The sequence below is a fragment of the Chelonoidis abingdonii genome, chromosome 1 (assembly GCF_003597395.2).
Source record: "Chelonoidis abingdonii isolate Lonesome George chromosome 1, CheloAbing_2.0, whole genome shotgun sequence".
NCBI lineage: Eukaryota > Metazoa > Chordata > Testudines > Testudinidae > Chelonoidis > Chelonoidis abingdonii.
This window is the reverse complement of record NC_133769.1, coordinates 204,991,311-205,006,654: the sequence shown is the minus strand read 5'-3', so window position 1 is coordinate 205,006,654 and position 15,344 is coordinate 204,991,311. Positions and strand designations below refer to the sequence as shown.

General features: G+C 39.4%; 1 protein-coding gene across 1 annotated transcript in view; it reads left to right on the top strand.

Moving 5' to 3' along the window:
- Window positions 1-15,344, top strand: part of HLCS (holocarboxylase synthetase) — a 209,240-nt gene that overhangs the window by 54,734 nt on the left and 139,162 nt on the right. The window contains exon 6 of the mRNA XM_075073730.1: window positions 9,161-9,429. Coding sequence (XP_074929831.1) covers window positions 9,161-9,429 — 269 coding nt within the window. The remainder of the gene's footprint in view (window positions 1-9,160; window positions 9,430-15,344) is intronic.

Sequence of the window (15,344 nt, the reverse complement as noted above, 5' to 3'; positions counted from 1 at the left end):
AGCTGCCAAGAAGATTGCTTCCAGACTGTTCTAATGTAGCTGAGGGAGAAAAATAAGACAAAATACACCTTACAAGGCTGGATGGTGCTGTGTTATCTCTTCTGTGTCTTCATTTTAATGACAGTGACATATTTTCTGTTTAGAAAATTCATAGTGTTCCAGACATTATAAAACCAGGGTACTTCTCCAACTTTAAAAATTAGCACTTGCAAGGACCTTGATTTCTAGTACTTGTATTTCTCTGTCTAAACATTAGCAAAGAACCTTTTCAGCTTAATATGCCATGAATTTGTTAATTTATTTTGCCTCTTAATAATAAATTCTTCATGTTTGGCCTTTTTTCAAATGTTAGGTATTTCTCATTAGTACACTGGAAAGGAAGAGGTAGGATAAGAACCTCTTTCTTGTATACATTAAGGAGCTGCAGTTAAAGGAATTGTGAGAAAGGGGTAAAGGGTATTGACCTGAACAAAGCCGGGGAGTGGTGGAAGTAAAGGAAAGTGGCAGGATCAGATGTGGGGGTAGGGGTGTCATACTAGCATAACATGTACCCATGGGAGCGGAGTATTTATATTCCAGATGCCTTGGTAAGAATTCTCTTTTTACATTGGGCTGGCACCCATGGGACCAGGGTAGGAATTGGTTTTTTTGATCAGCAGTGAGCACTGTTCTAGTTGCCTTTTTCCTGTGGAGCAGGGAAGGAATTTTTCCCACTCTGCCAGGTTGGGTGGGGTTTTTGTTTTGGGGGTCTGTTTTGTTTGGCCTTCTCCCCAGCTGGTTGGGGACCTGGTGGAGATAGAGAAAGGGGTTAGGTCAGAAATCTTACATCTTAATAGGTAACAGGTGTGGCAGGTATCTTGTGCAGGAACTCATTACAGAAAGGGTATGGTTCATGGATAAATAGGAGTTGGAAGAGGTTTCTGAGGCAAATATCCCCAAAGGAAATTGGGGAAAGAGGCACTGGGGCTCCTAACATCGGGTACAGTGAGCGACCTTCCTCCACTCCTTAAACTTCATACAATAGGAGGAAGGATGGCAGCATTAAAATCAGTCCAGTGGTTATCTTTTAATGCATGATTATTTGATTAGCGAGATAGGCCTTTGCCTCACAAACAGGAGCCAGGGGATTTGAGATCTATTCACAGCTTTGGAACAGCCGTACTGTCTCTCACTGGGCAAGTAAAAGGTGGCTGGTCTCACTTTACTTGCCCGTACTTCCTTCCACAGAGAAACAGATGGGAAAAGTGACTTTCCCTCTTCCATTCCACATAAATTTCTGTGGAGTGGGGCGGTCATAGGTGGCCTAACCTGTCCCCTCTTACTGTTCCTTAGAGTTAAGAGTGCTTGATTCAGATCTTTTTACCTCCAGACTGCTGCTTGCCGCCTGTTGTTGTCATGAAGTTGTTACTGTGTCTGACCCTTTTCTTTTATAAAGTGAGGGTCAGGGATATAGCAATGCTTTTACCTTTTTACTGCAGTTTGCCCACTTGATAAATGGAAATGATAGCTGTGAGGCTAAATTTATATTGTGTGTGAAGTATTTTATGATACTTCAATGGAAGGTATTATAGACTTGGATAGTACTTTACTCTAATAACGTGCAAAAGGGATGAGGATGATAGAGTTTTGTATAGCTTCTACATCTCCTGTATATTAATAGCAAGATTTTTAGTGCCATTTTGGATTTAAAATTAAAAAAGTATTAAGGCTTGCCTATTCTGGCTCAGTATGAAACATGCTTTTAAAGAACCCAGTTTTAAGGTTGTTTTATGATACATTGTCGTCCTGTTGAGGCACAAAAATGTACCTTCTTTACAGAAAATTAAAACCTGTGTGGCATCAGTGGATCAGGGATCTCCTTGGCCAAAGACAACTGCCAAAACCTTGCTGTTGTGTGCCAGCAGTGGACTTTTCCTGCTGCCGGCCGTCTGTGGTGCCAGTGTTCTGGGCTAGAATTGCCATCGCTTTTTCTTGGCTGGCACCAATCTCCCTTGCTGCCACATTGAATGCTGGTTTGTTTCTGTTGGATTCAGGGGATGATACGAGAGCCCTCCGGGGGCTAATTTAACACCTTTAAATTTGTGTGGCTGTTAAGCAAAAGCACTGTGTAATGTAGTGGATAAAGTATGTGTGTGTGTGCATGCACACTTTTTATATTTTAAAGGTATTGAGCTCAAATCCTGTAGCCTGTAGTTTTTTATTCATTTTTCCTCCCATCAATGCTATTATAGATGAATTCTTACTCCTTTTCTAAAATAAAAATATAAAAAGGTGATACCTTAACCAAATACTTCACATGTGGAAATAGCCAAGGTAGGGGGAAAAAAAAGTTTAGCCATATGAAGGTGTGATGTCTATAAAAACAGTTACACTAGAAATGGGTCATTCATACCCTCCTCTAAACTACTACTGCTTTTTCCCTGTGCAGTCTTCACTAGCAGTTAAAAATTGTAATAAATATACAGTCTTACACAATTTATGGTATGCTCAATCAGTACTTCTCAAATATAAAGACACATACTTTATTCACTAGGCAACACTATTTTTGCTTAATATCCATGCAAACTTAAATGTGTTAAACTAGCCATTGGAGGGCTCCCATGTCATTCCTGCAAGCCAGTGGAAACCTATTGAATTACAAGAGGAAAAAGAATTTGTATAGGGTCTGTTGAGTTTCAACAGGATTCTCCTAGTTCACCATTTCCCCCTTTCAGGAGAAAGAAACCAGTCACACACCCTTCATTCTCATCATGCCTTGTAAAAGATCTACCCATTTTAATTTACACATCATCCATGATGCCACTCTCTCCACCTCAGTAGTCCAGGTATGTCCCACTCTTTGGGAATTGCTGGTGAGATCTTCATAATATGCTGCTGCTTTTTTCAAACACACTTTAGTAAGCAATGAAGTCGTTAAACATTGACATTTACTGTCATCATTGGAAACCTGGAAGTGGTGGGTGAAAGTTCTATAAAAATGCAGCACAGCAAGTTATATTTTAAAAAAGAGGTTTAAAAGAAAGTTGATAAATAGTGTTACATTAAATACAGTAACAGCTGTTTTTTTCCTTTGACTTGAAGATGGTGTGGATTTGGGGCATAATGACACAGGTGTCCTTTGCCCCAGCCCAGTAGACTTAACCTCAGGCTAATAGATGTTGAGTAGTTGTTGGTTTTTTTTTTTTTTTTTTGAAGACCAGAGTGTGCCAACTTCCCAGCATTTTTTTTAAACAAGTGGACACTAAATGGATTGGGGATTTTTCTTAGTTCCATTTTGCACTTGTTTGTTTAGATTTACTCCACCTGTTTATTCTTAACTGACTTCTGTTAAATTGTAAACCACTTTACAAAACATGGGGTGTAAAAGTAGTCTTATTGAGTTGGACCCATTACAGCTGAAACTCTTTTGAACTGAAAAAAACTGATTTTGGGTGTAAGAATGCCTTTAAGTAGGGATTAATGTTGAATTTAGAGGGATCACATACAAGGTAGACATCTGTATTAGAACACTAAAGAGGAGATGTGTATCTGGAGATTATAGTTGGCACTTTTTACATAGTGACTTTATAAATGTGTTTTTCATTTTGTAATGTTTTTCCTTCAGGGATGAGACTGTTTCGGGGAGGTTTAATTTAAAATCTAAAACTAAGGAAATGGGTAAGTCAGTTTTTTCTCATTAAGTTCCATAAGAATAGAAATACCATCATTTCTCACATGCGGCCACTGTGGCCGCATGCAGCCACCAGGGGCTTTTCTTGCGGCCACAGCTTCTTGGGCAGTGACTAGGGGGTGGGGAAGGGAAAAAGCCCTTCAGGGCCACCAGCAGGGATTGGGCCCTGCCCTCCTCTGGAGCCACAAATGGTGAGGCTCTGGCTTTGGGCTTCAGCCCTGGAGTGGCAGGCAGCACGCTTCAGTTATGGGGCTTCAAGCTCCAGCCCTGGATTCTGGCTGCAGATATTGGCCTTTGGCTTAAGTGTATGAAAGAGAAATTGAACAGTGTGCAAAAGGTCTAGAGCAGGAGTTCTCAAACTTGGTTCACTGCTTGTTCAGAGTAAGCTCCTGGCGGGCTGCAAAATGCTTTGTTTACCTGAGTATCCTCAGGTACAGTCACTTGCAGCTCCGAGTGACTGCGGTTCACCGTTCCCGGCCCCTGGGAGCTGCAGGAAGCTGATTCTTGATGGGTGGAGCAATGTCCACGATGATCCTGTTGTATGTGTTTATGTGACAACAGAAGAAGGGAATGTCTTCCTTACAGAAACAATTGATACATCAGGAAATGCACATACGGCAGAATACTTACAAGAAGTAGCAGTAAAAGCTATAACAAACTGGGGGGGAGAAAAATTCACATGTCTAGCACATTGGTCACAGAGTATGCTGAAAATGTATCCAAGATGGGAAGAAATTGTTTAAAAGAGAGTAAAGAGAGTTCCAAGCTAATAATATATGGCTACAGTGCTGATTTGATGCACCTCCTAGCCAAAGATTTCAGTGTTCCAGAAATAGAGGCTGATGATGTTGAAATTGCAAAATACTTCTGTAACAACCACTTTGCCGCAGCTGCTCTGAAAAAAGTGGGAGGAACCAAGCTAACTCTCCCACAAGACGTGTGATGGAACTCAGTAGTGGACTGTTTTGAGCACTATAGCAAGAACAGGCCTAATCTGATGATGATTGTGAAAAAACTATGCTGTAAGAAGCTTGGGGCAGGTATGAAAAATCATCGGTATCATACCTAAAAACTACTCGTTTGAAATCTCAGATATGTAAGTAGATCAGGAAATGTCTAGGAAGAACGCATTTGGTTTATCTCTTTTTATTTCTTTATGGCTTGTGAATTCCTCTGCGCTAATCCCAGGTGCTTTTGTTTTACTGATAACCTTTAAACTGGACCTCAAGAAAAGTATTCTTGATGCTTAATCCTTGTAAGTGGTTTTTTAAATCTAGCAATAGCCTGAGTTTCCACATGTATATTCTTTATTTTTGTTCTTAAAATATTTACCTTTTTTTTTTAAGAGCAGATTTGGATTTTTGTATCCTAAGAGGTTTGTGCACATGTTGTATAATTAGGTGGTGGCAACAGCTGATTTCCTGTTTTTCTTTCTCAGCTCTTCCCCGGAGGGGTGAAAGGACTTAAGGGTACCCCACAGGAAGGAATTCCCAAGTGCGCCTTCGTCAGTTCTTAAAGGGGTTTTGCACTTGGGTGGTGGCAGCATCTACCCATCCAAGGTCAGACAAAAGCTGTAACCTTAGGAGTTTAATACAAGCCTGGAGTGGCCAGTATTATTTTTTAGAATCCTTGCATGCTCCCACCTTCTGCACTCAAAGTGCCAGAGTGGAGAATCAGTCTTGACAGATGTGTCTAGAATGCAATATAAAATTACATCTGTTTGTAAGAAATTAAAGCTAAGTATTAGTAACAGATAATAGGTTACTATATGTAGCACATGATAATGGCATATAAAGACTTTATCAGCAGAAGTTTGGGAGTACTACATATTACTTTAAGTGAAGTCATAAGTGCAACACAAAGATCAGCCCAAAGAAGCACTGCTAAAAACTTTTATGCCACTTCATCATTAATTGTGTATATGGGAAAGCTAAGCATTTGAGAGAGTTTGAAAGACATTATTGGAACTGTTTTCCATCTGTAAGGTCAGGTGCCTTAGTTGTCTTGAAGCTCAGTGGGCAGAGTTTAGAGGAGCTACAAAAATTGAAACATGACAAAGTAGCATTTCTCGACCTAAACATATCACTATTTAAAGCCTGTTGTCTCAGGCCCTTTTGTGGCTAGAAGCTAGAGCTGAGTCCCATTGGGGACACACATTTTCCTTACTGCATAGAATAAAGTCAAAATTCTTTTTGCACTTACGGGATTTCAAGATCATGACTTCAGTGTATAGAAAAAGCTGTAGCTTGCAGAGGAAAGAAAGCTCATCCTGAGATTTGAGCACATATAAATTTTGAGGAGGAAATTCCATAGCTGGAGGGTGGAAACAGGTCCACTATTTTTTTTTTTTTAAATAGTGGTGTTTGGAATGTTAGATTAATTCCTTGGGAGAAGAATTCGTGGGAAATAAGCATGTGTCATGTCCAGACATGTATTAATTGTGCTACAGTTAAGATTCTGGACTGGGATTCAGGAGAATCTGAGTTCAGTTTTAGCTCAGAAAGGTGCTGAGAGGATAACTTAATGTTTGAGGCACTGAAATACTGCAGTAGTGGGGGCTGCATAAGTACCTAGAGATTGATATCTATCACCTCTGTATGTACCTAGTTACACAGATCTGTGTGCTTTTAAACTTTGCAAGCGCTTTCTGTTTAGAAAAGATCAGAGCAAGAAAAATGAATGCGTAAGCATTTTTATTAGTAAATAGTGTGTGATTTTTCTCAGTGTTAATTCGTCTGTCTCAGATAGTATGACAGGAGAGTTTGCTGGGACTGAATAAGTAAGTAGGCTGAATTTAGAATTTGCTCATTTGTATGAATTGGGTTATTATGGTCATTAATTAATGTCTTGGGGAGTCATTTGTCCACAAATTTCAGATCTGTAGCTCCTTCTTTCCTTGATGCACCAGAAATGTTTAATGTATAGAGGATTTGAACTCTTTTAAAATAGGTTATAAGTTACCATTTTCTTTAATCTGTTCATCAGTGGCTTTAACTTCCTTTCTTGCCTTAGCTTCAGTATGTTGCCTACTGGTGTACCTGTGATATAGCTACTTCCATTTTATCTTCTGTTCCTAGCTGACTAGTAGATATCTAGTCCAATCTAGATTCATAGGTCATAAAATGAGTGGAGAAAAATACAGCAAAAAGACAGTTTTTGTGTGTGTAGGTGACTGACTTTTTGCTCCTTGTACTTGGCCTAGATTTGGAAAAGTCCCAGTATCATCTTTTCCTTGGCTGTTTAGAAATAGTAGGCGTTTTAAAGAGATGGCAAAACATTAACGGGGAGGGATAGCTCAGTGGTTTTAACATTGGCCTGCTAAACCCAAGGTTGTGAGTTCAATCCTTGAGCAGGCCACTTAGGTGTCTGGGGCAAAAATCAGTACTTGGTCCTGCTAGTGAAGGCAGGGGGCTGGACTCAATGACTTCCAAGGTCCCTTCCAGTTCTAGGAGATAGGTATATCTCCTATTATTATTATTTATTTCATATAAACCCCTCTACAATAGCATTAGATAAATCCAAAAAGTTTTACTAATGTGGAGCTGCTGTTTCAGGATATCTCAAGGACCTGTGTGGTCCCAATCACTCATCCCCTTAACTTTGTCTTCAGTATAATTTATTTCACATTTCTAAGGCTCTGTAATAAAAGGAAGAGAGCTGAGCATCTAGGAGCCTCTGGGATAAGTGTGTGCTTATACTGTATACTTCTTGTGTCCTGTTTGAAAAAAATTTAATTCACAAATCTATACAAACAGCGTCATTAGCTGTGACAACAGAGCAGAATGGTCAGTGCCTTCTGTACACTGAGAATACTGAGTTCTCTTAATTAGGCAAATGCTTTTGTAAGGTCTTTGCTGGCTTCTTTGTTAATCTGTTTTAGCTAGTTCCTTAGTTACCCTGGGCAGTTCAAATAAGGTCCTACCCAGATTGGATTTAGCAACATTTAGATCCAAACTTATCAGTAGTCACAGCCTCTTCTGCGAGCGTTCTGCTGAGGAATCATTGTTCACCATTATGGAAATGCTTTTTACTAAGTTGTTGCAACATTCCCAGTAAAGTCTATCATAACTCTGAGTCATATGGCCTGTAGCACAGAAGCCTAAATGGTTAGTATGCTAAATCACCCACTCAGTGTGGGAGTATCCATGTGTTTTAGATTGCCTCACCCACTCAGGTATGGAGCCAAAGAATGTCTGCACAGAGTTACCAACAGACTTGTTGTAGGAAAGGGGTTGGATTCAGAGTCCAGGAAGCTGCAAATGTGGTTGGGTTGCAGGTCAAGGAAGTGACAAGCAACCAGTCAGACCAGGGCAGGTCAGGCAGATCCTAGGTAGGGGAAGCCTAGAAAATGTAGGCTAGTTTTTCCATACTCATCTAGGAGTGACCTTTTTGATATAAAAAGAACAACAATGAGAAGTCCTTGTGGCACCTTAGAGACTAACAAATTTATTTGGGAATAAGCTTTTGTGGGCTATAACCCACTTCATCAGATGAAAAATACAGTAGGGAGGTATAAATACACAGCATATGAAAAGATGGGCGTTGCCTTACCGAGTGGGGGGTCAGTGCTAATGAGGACAATTCAGTTAGGGTGGATGTGACCCATTTCCAACAGTTGACAAGAAGGGGTGAATATCAACAGAGGGAAAATCACTTTTTGCAGTGCTAACAAGGCCAATTCAATTATGGTTGATGTGGCCCATTCCCAACAGTTGACAAGAAGGTGTGAGGTTTGAGTGGTAGCTGTGTTAGTCTGTATCAGCAAAAATAATGAGGATTCCTTGTGACACCTTAGAGACTAACAAATTTATTTGGGCATAAGCTTTTGTGGGCTAGAACCCACTTCATCAGATGCATGGAGTGGAAAATACAGGAGCAGATATAAATACATGAAAAGATATGAGTTGCCCTACCAAGTGTGAGGTCAGTCTAATGAGACAATTCAATTAACAGCAGGATACCAAGAGAGGAAAAATAACTTTTGAAGTGGTAATGAGAGTGGCCTATTTCAGACAGTTGACAAGAAGGTGTGAATAACAGTAGGGGGAAATTAGTATTGGGGAAATTAGGTTTAGGTTTTGTAATGACCCAACCACTCCCAGTCTTTGTTCAGGCCTAATCTGATGGTGTTCAGTTTGCAAATTGTGAGTATCAACAGAGGGAAAATTATTTTTTGTAGTGACCAGGCCTGGTTAGCACTGACCTCCCGACACACACACTCGGTAAGGCAACTCCCATCTTTTCATGTGCTGTGTGTTTATACCTACCTACTGTATTTTCCACTCCATGCATCTAATGAAGTGGGTTATAGCCCACGAAAGCTTATGCCCAAATAAATTTGTTAGTCTCTAAGGTGTCACAAGGACTCCTCGTTGTTTTTGCTGATACAGACTAACACCTCTTAAACCTTTTGATATAGACATTATCAGAAGAAAGTTTGTGTGCATTAATGTGCAGTTGTGCATATTTCTCTCATTTTTCTCTCTACAGAAAAATCATATTTCTTTTCTGAAATGGCTTGAAAAAAAAGTAGATGTTGAAGGATTAATAAAATCCAGCAAGATGACCCTTAAATTTGTCTCATCTTACAAGCCAGAGATGGAGATAACACAATCTTTCATACCAGTCGTCACTGGGGGAGGCTTCTCATCTGAACACTTCAGCCTGCAGACATATCAACACAATCTGCAAACAAAGAAGCTTGGGAAGATTGTTCTGTTTGCTGAAGTCACATCAACAACAATGAATTTTCTTGATGGGTAAGGTGCTGGTGTAGATCATCTCAGATAAACATTTTGAATTGTGATTCATGTATAATGAAATACGCTAACCATACGATGTTTAGCATGAAATTGAAAACTTTTCTCTTTGACTTAGCTTTTGCTCAATAACCTCTATATACACACAATCTATTTCTCCTATTGATTGAGAAGTAAGAAGGAAAGAGACTGTTTATTTGTAAACACTTAGGAAATGCTCGATTCTATGGTAATGGAGGCTTTACAAGTATTTAGATGTCTTTGAGAAGGAGAACTTAGTGCACCAATTACTTTCTTAATAATAGGACTTAACCATTATTTCTCCTGTTGCAAAATGTTAATATTTGTAATGTTTTGTGAAGGCATTACATAAACAGATATAGAAGACTTGGGATTTTTCTAAACCTCATTGATAAAAATAAAAAAAACAAGTTTTCTTATTTAAAAAGTCATTTATTTCTTTGTAATATTATATACTTTTTTACATTCTGTTTAATACTCTTTTAGGTGATATGAATATTTCACTATCAAATTTCTTTTTTTGTTTCCAAACATTCATTAGAGTTTAAAAATACTTTTGAGCAACACATAAATGACTTTGGTAACACCTATGCAGGATGTCTGTTGAGGCACCCCAACCCCTATTGTGATGATGTGGAACAGTTGGCCAGATATGCAATCAGTTAAGTCATCTTACGGGGGAGGGATAGCTCAGTGGTTTGAGCATTGGCCTGCTAAACTCAGGGTTGTGAGTTCAGTCCTTGAGGGCGCCATTTAGGGAACTGAGGTAAAAGCTGTCTGGGGATTGGTCCTGCTTTAAGCAGTGGGTTGGACTAGATGACCTCATGAGGTCCCTTCCAACCCACATGTTGTGTAATCTTAGCTGTGGTCACAGTTCGTTAGTTAGTCAGCAAGAAGAGCTGTTGCTCTTTAGCTATAGAGCCCAAACTGTAGGTCTTATATAAACTGAATTTAGAGTGTATTTTCTTGATAAGGGAATAGGTGGATTTGGTTAAAAAAAGCCCACCATATTTGAACAAGAATGAGTCTGCATTAGAATCATTTTATAGTAGTTTACATTTTACGCTTAAATAGCTAGTTCACAGTGTTCGTTAAATATTATCAGTCTTTTCTGTGGAATTTAATAGTAATAGATCAAGGGATTTTTTTAACCCATAATTTTAATACATTTTTCCTGAAATATACTTTAAACTGGTTCATAAATAGGATTTACATAGTTTCTTAATTTATCCAGAGATCCAGAATGAACTAGAAAAAATCAAAAGCAAGTTTTGAAAATTTGAAGACTTTAACACTGTTCAGCTAAATTGTTTTAATTAAACTATTAATTGTATTAACTAATTTAATTATTTAAACAATTCCTTATTAAGATGAAGACAAAACACATTAATTTTTCTCACTATAGGTGAAAGATATTGCTATTGAATATTTTTTTCCTTTTTTGTTTTTGGCACGCTAATTAAAAGTCAGCTTAAGTCTGAGGAGGAAGAATAACTTTTTATTTTGGCCCCAGTCCTGCAACTGGATCTGTTTGCAGGAGCCCATGCACTTATGTGCATCCCCATGGATTTCATTGGCAATCCACAGAGACACAGAGGTCCATTCTTCTGGATTTTATGCAGGATTTGGTCTTCATTTTTTAGTGTGAGATAGTACCTTTTGTTGTATAACTTTAAAAAACTCACTGCAGGTGAAATAGTTACTCAGACCTGTTAAGATGAAATCAGAATAATCATTGTGTCTGAATAAACTAAAGACGTGATACTTCAGTTAATAATTAGGGATCACATCATGGTAACGGTCTGTGGTAGACCACCAAATCAGTAAGAGAAGGTAGATGAGTCATTTGTGGAACAAATAACAGAAATATCCAAAACATAAGACATGGCACTAATACAGGACTTGAACTACCCAGTCACCTGTAAGATAGGAGAAAACACAATTTCCAGTAAGTTCTTGGACTGTGTTGGGCAAAACTTATTTGTTTCAGAAAGTGGAAGAAATAACCTGGGGGACACCCATTGTAAACTTTATTCTGACCAACAGGGAGGAATTGGTTGTGAATCTGAAGGTGGAAGGCAAGTTGAGTGAACATGATCATGAAGTGATAGATTTAATGATTCTAAAGAAAGGAAGGAGTGAAAGCTGCAGAACAAGGACAATGGATTTCAAAAAAGCAGGCTTTAACAAATTCAGAAAACTGATGGGTCAGGTCTAATGGGAAGATAATGTAAGGGATAAATGTATATAGGAGAGCTGGCAATTTCTCATGGAGAAAGTAGTGAAGGTGCAACTGCAAGCTATCGTGATATGAAGGAAATATAGGAAGAATAGAAAGAGGCCCTTGTGGCTTGATCAGGAACTCTTTAATGACCTGAAAATGAAAAAGGAATCCCACAAAAAGTGAAAACTATGGAAGAATAGTTGAGAAGTACAAAAGAATTTCACAAGCCTGTAGAGATAAGGCTAAGGTACAAAATGAGTTACACCTAGCAAGATGCATAAAAGACAGTAAGAAAGAAGTTCTTTAAATACATTAGGAGCAAGAGAGAGACAAAAGAAAGTGTAGGTACTCTACTTAACAGCGAAGGAGAGCTAATAACTGGTGACCTCAAGAAGGCTGAGGTGCTTAATGCCTATTTTGCTTTAGTCTTCACTAAAAAGGTTAGTGGTGACCACATACTCAACACAATTAATATTAACAACATGGGGGGAGGAATCCAAGCCAAAATAGGGAAAGAACAGGTAAAAAAATATGTAAGTACGTTAGATGTATTCAAGTTGACAGGGCCTGAGGAATTCATCCTGAGGTACTGAAAGAACTAGCTGAAGCAATCTCTCAGCTGTTATCAGTTATCTTTGAGAACTCATGGAGAACAGGTGAGGCCCTTCTCATGGAGAAGGGGAAACATAGTACCTGTCTTTAAATATTGGAACAAAGAGGACCCAGAGAATTATAGCCTAACTTTGATACATAGAAAGATACTGGAGCAAATTATTAAACAATCAGTTTGTAAGGGGATAATAGGGTTATAAGAATAGTCAAAATGAATTTGTAAAGAACAAATCTTGCCAAACCAATCTAATTTCCTTCTTTAACAAGATTACTGGCCTACTGGACGGGAGAAGTAATAGACTAGATATGTCTTGATATTAGTAAGGCTTTTGATACAGTCTCACATAACATTTTCATAAGTAAACTGGGAAAATGCAGTCTAGATGAAATTACTGTAATTGGGGTGCATAACATGTCGAAAGACTATATTGAAAGAGTTGTAGTCAGTGGTTTGATTTCAACCTGGGAGGTCATGTCTAGTGAGGTCCCACCTCAGTCAGCCCTGGGTCTAGTACTTTTCAGTATTTTCATTAATGACTTAATGAAGTGGAGAATATGCTTATATAATTTGCAGATGACAGCAAGCTGGGAGGGATTGCAAGTACTTTGAAAGACAGGATTAGCATTCAAAATAACTGTGACAAATGGGATAATTAGTCTGAATTCATTCAGTAAAGACAAATGCAAAGTATCTTGCCTAGGAAGGAAAAGTCAAATGCACAACTACAAAATAGGGAATAACTGATGATAGTACTTCTGCTGAAAAGGATCTGAGGGATTACAATGGATCACAAATTGAATGAGAGTTGCATTGTTATGTGATGCAGTGATAGAAGAAGGCTAATATAATTCTGGGGTATATTAAAAAGAGTGTCGTGTGTAAGACACAGGAAGTAATTGTTCTGCTTTACTTGGCACTAGTGAGCATCAGCTGGAGTGCTGTATTCAATTCTGGGCACCACACTTTAGGAAAGATATGAACAAATTGGAAAGAGTCCAGAGGAAAGCAGCAAAAGTGATAAAAGGTTTAGCAAACCTATCCTATGAGGAAAGGCTAAAAAATACTAGGCATGTTTAGTCTTGGGAAAAGAAGACTGAGGGGGGACCTGATAAGTCATCAAATATGGTAAATGCTATTGTAATGAGGACAAAGCTGGGCTTAATCTGCATCAAGGGACTTTTAGGTTAGATATTAGGAAAAACTTTCTAACTGTAAGGGTAGTTAAGCTCTGGAATAGGCTTCCAAAGGAAGTTTTTAAGAACATCTGCCAGGTACGATGTAGGTAGAGTCCTACCTCAGTGCACGGGTCTGGACATGATGACTTTTTGAGGTCCCTTCCAGTCCTATATTTCTGCGATTGTATACATTTGCACTGACATTTGTTTCAGATGATGCAATGACGATAAGAATATTTTCACTTTTGAATGTTAGGTGTTGTATTGCTCAAACTACAGTTGGGATTTCATTAGATATCACGTTAAGTAGGATCAGACCTGGTCATTATTTGAGATCTTCAAGAAAAAGATAAAGGTGCTGCAGAAAGTGGTGTTGGCATTCCAATAAATCAAGGGTTCTCTAACTGAGGGTTGGGACCCCTCAGGGGGTCATGAGGTTATTACATGGGAGGTTGCGAGCTGTCAGCCTCCATCCTAAACCCTCTTTGCATCCAGCATTTATAATTGTGTTAAATATATAAAAAGGTGTTGTTAATTTATAAGGGGGGGTTGCACTCAGAGTTTTTCTGTGTGAAAGGGGTCGCTAGTACAAAAGTTTGAGAACTACTGCAATAAATATAACTTTTCTTCTGATTGCAAACTTGGGCCCTGATCCTGCAGACCCCGGGGCACTTGAGTTAGTTAACCCACGTTTGTCTTTGGTCATATCAGCTTAGCACGATGATGGAACGGAACGAAGTCTTTCCACCACTTTCTGTTTTGTATCAGTGACACGCTGTCTGGAGTGGCTCACAACCATGAATGCCTGCTTCAGGGCAGATTGTCAAAAACAGGTCAGACACCCCAAACTAGTGGTATGTTCTACAATTAGATTTCACCAATCCAGTAACAAATGTGAACTCTTGGATCACTATAACAGTCGTACCATGGAGTCACAGACAGTCCCCTTAAACCAAGGATTGGCAATCTTTGGCTCGTGGCCTGCAAGGGTAAGCCCCGTGGCAGGCCGGGCTGGGCCGGTTTATCTGCCATGTCTGCAGGTTCGGTCGATTGCGCTCCCAGTGGTTGTGATTCACCGCTCCAGGCCAAGGAGGTGGAGGGATGCGGCAGCCAGCACATCCCTCGGCTTGCACTGCTTCCTGCAGCCCCCATGGCCTGGGATGGCAAACCACGGCCAGTGGGAGCCGGAATTGGCTGAACCTGCAGACGCGGCAGGTTAAACAAATTGGCCCGGCCTGCCAGGGGGCTTACTCAGGTGGGCTGTGTGCCGAAGGTTGCCGATCCCTGCCTGAGATTGTCAGTCTATCTTGCCACCCAGGCAAGCTGGTCTTAATTATAAATGATCATTTACACTGAAAATCACTAAATATTCAGGTTACTTCCAGTCCCAAGAGACCAGTCACTCACCCCAGATCAATGGCACCCTAAATCTTACATTAAAGACAATGCCTGTAGCCAGTCCTATAATGAACTATTTAAAGGTATATTAACAAGGAAAAAGAAATTGTGTTTATATAACTACATAGCTCGGGGTGTAGGTTTTTCACACCTATGAGCGACGTGGTTATACTGAAGTAAGTGTGCAGTCTAGATCTGGCCTTAGTTTAATGTCTCTTGCCCTGTGAGAGTTCAGACAGCAAAGAGATGACAGATTTTTCTTGTGAGCCTGTTTTATCTTTTACCTTTTGGCCTTCTAGTCCGTGAGATGATCTCTCTTGCACGTAGCATTTCCAAGGTGTGATAGAGCTGTCACCAATTCTTTGTACTTTGATGTTTCTTAATGGCCCTTTTAATCTTGATTGGCCGCCTTAATAGGTGCAGGGGACAATTCCCATGCCTGGATTCACATGTTGAGAGCAAACCTTTTCAAAGTTATAAAGTA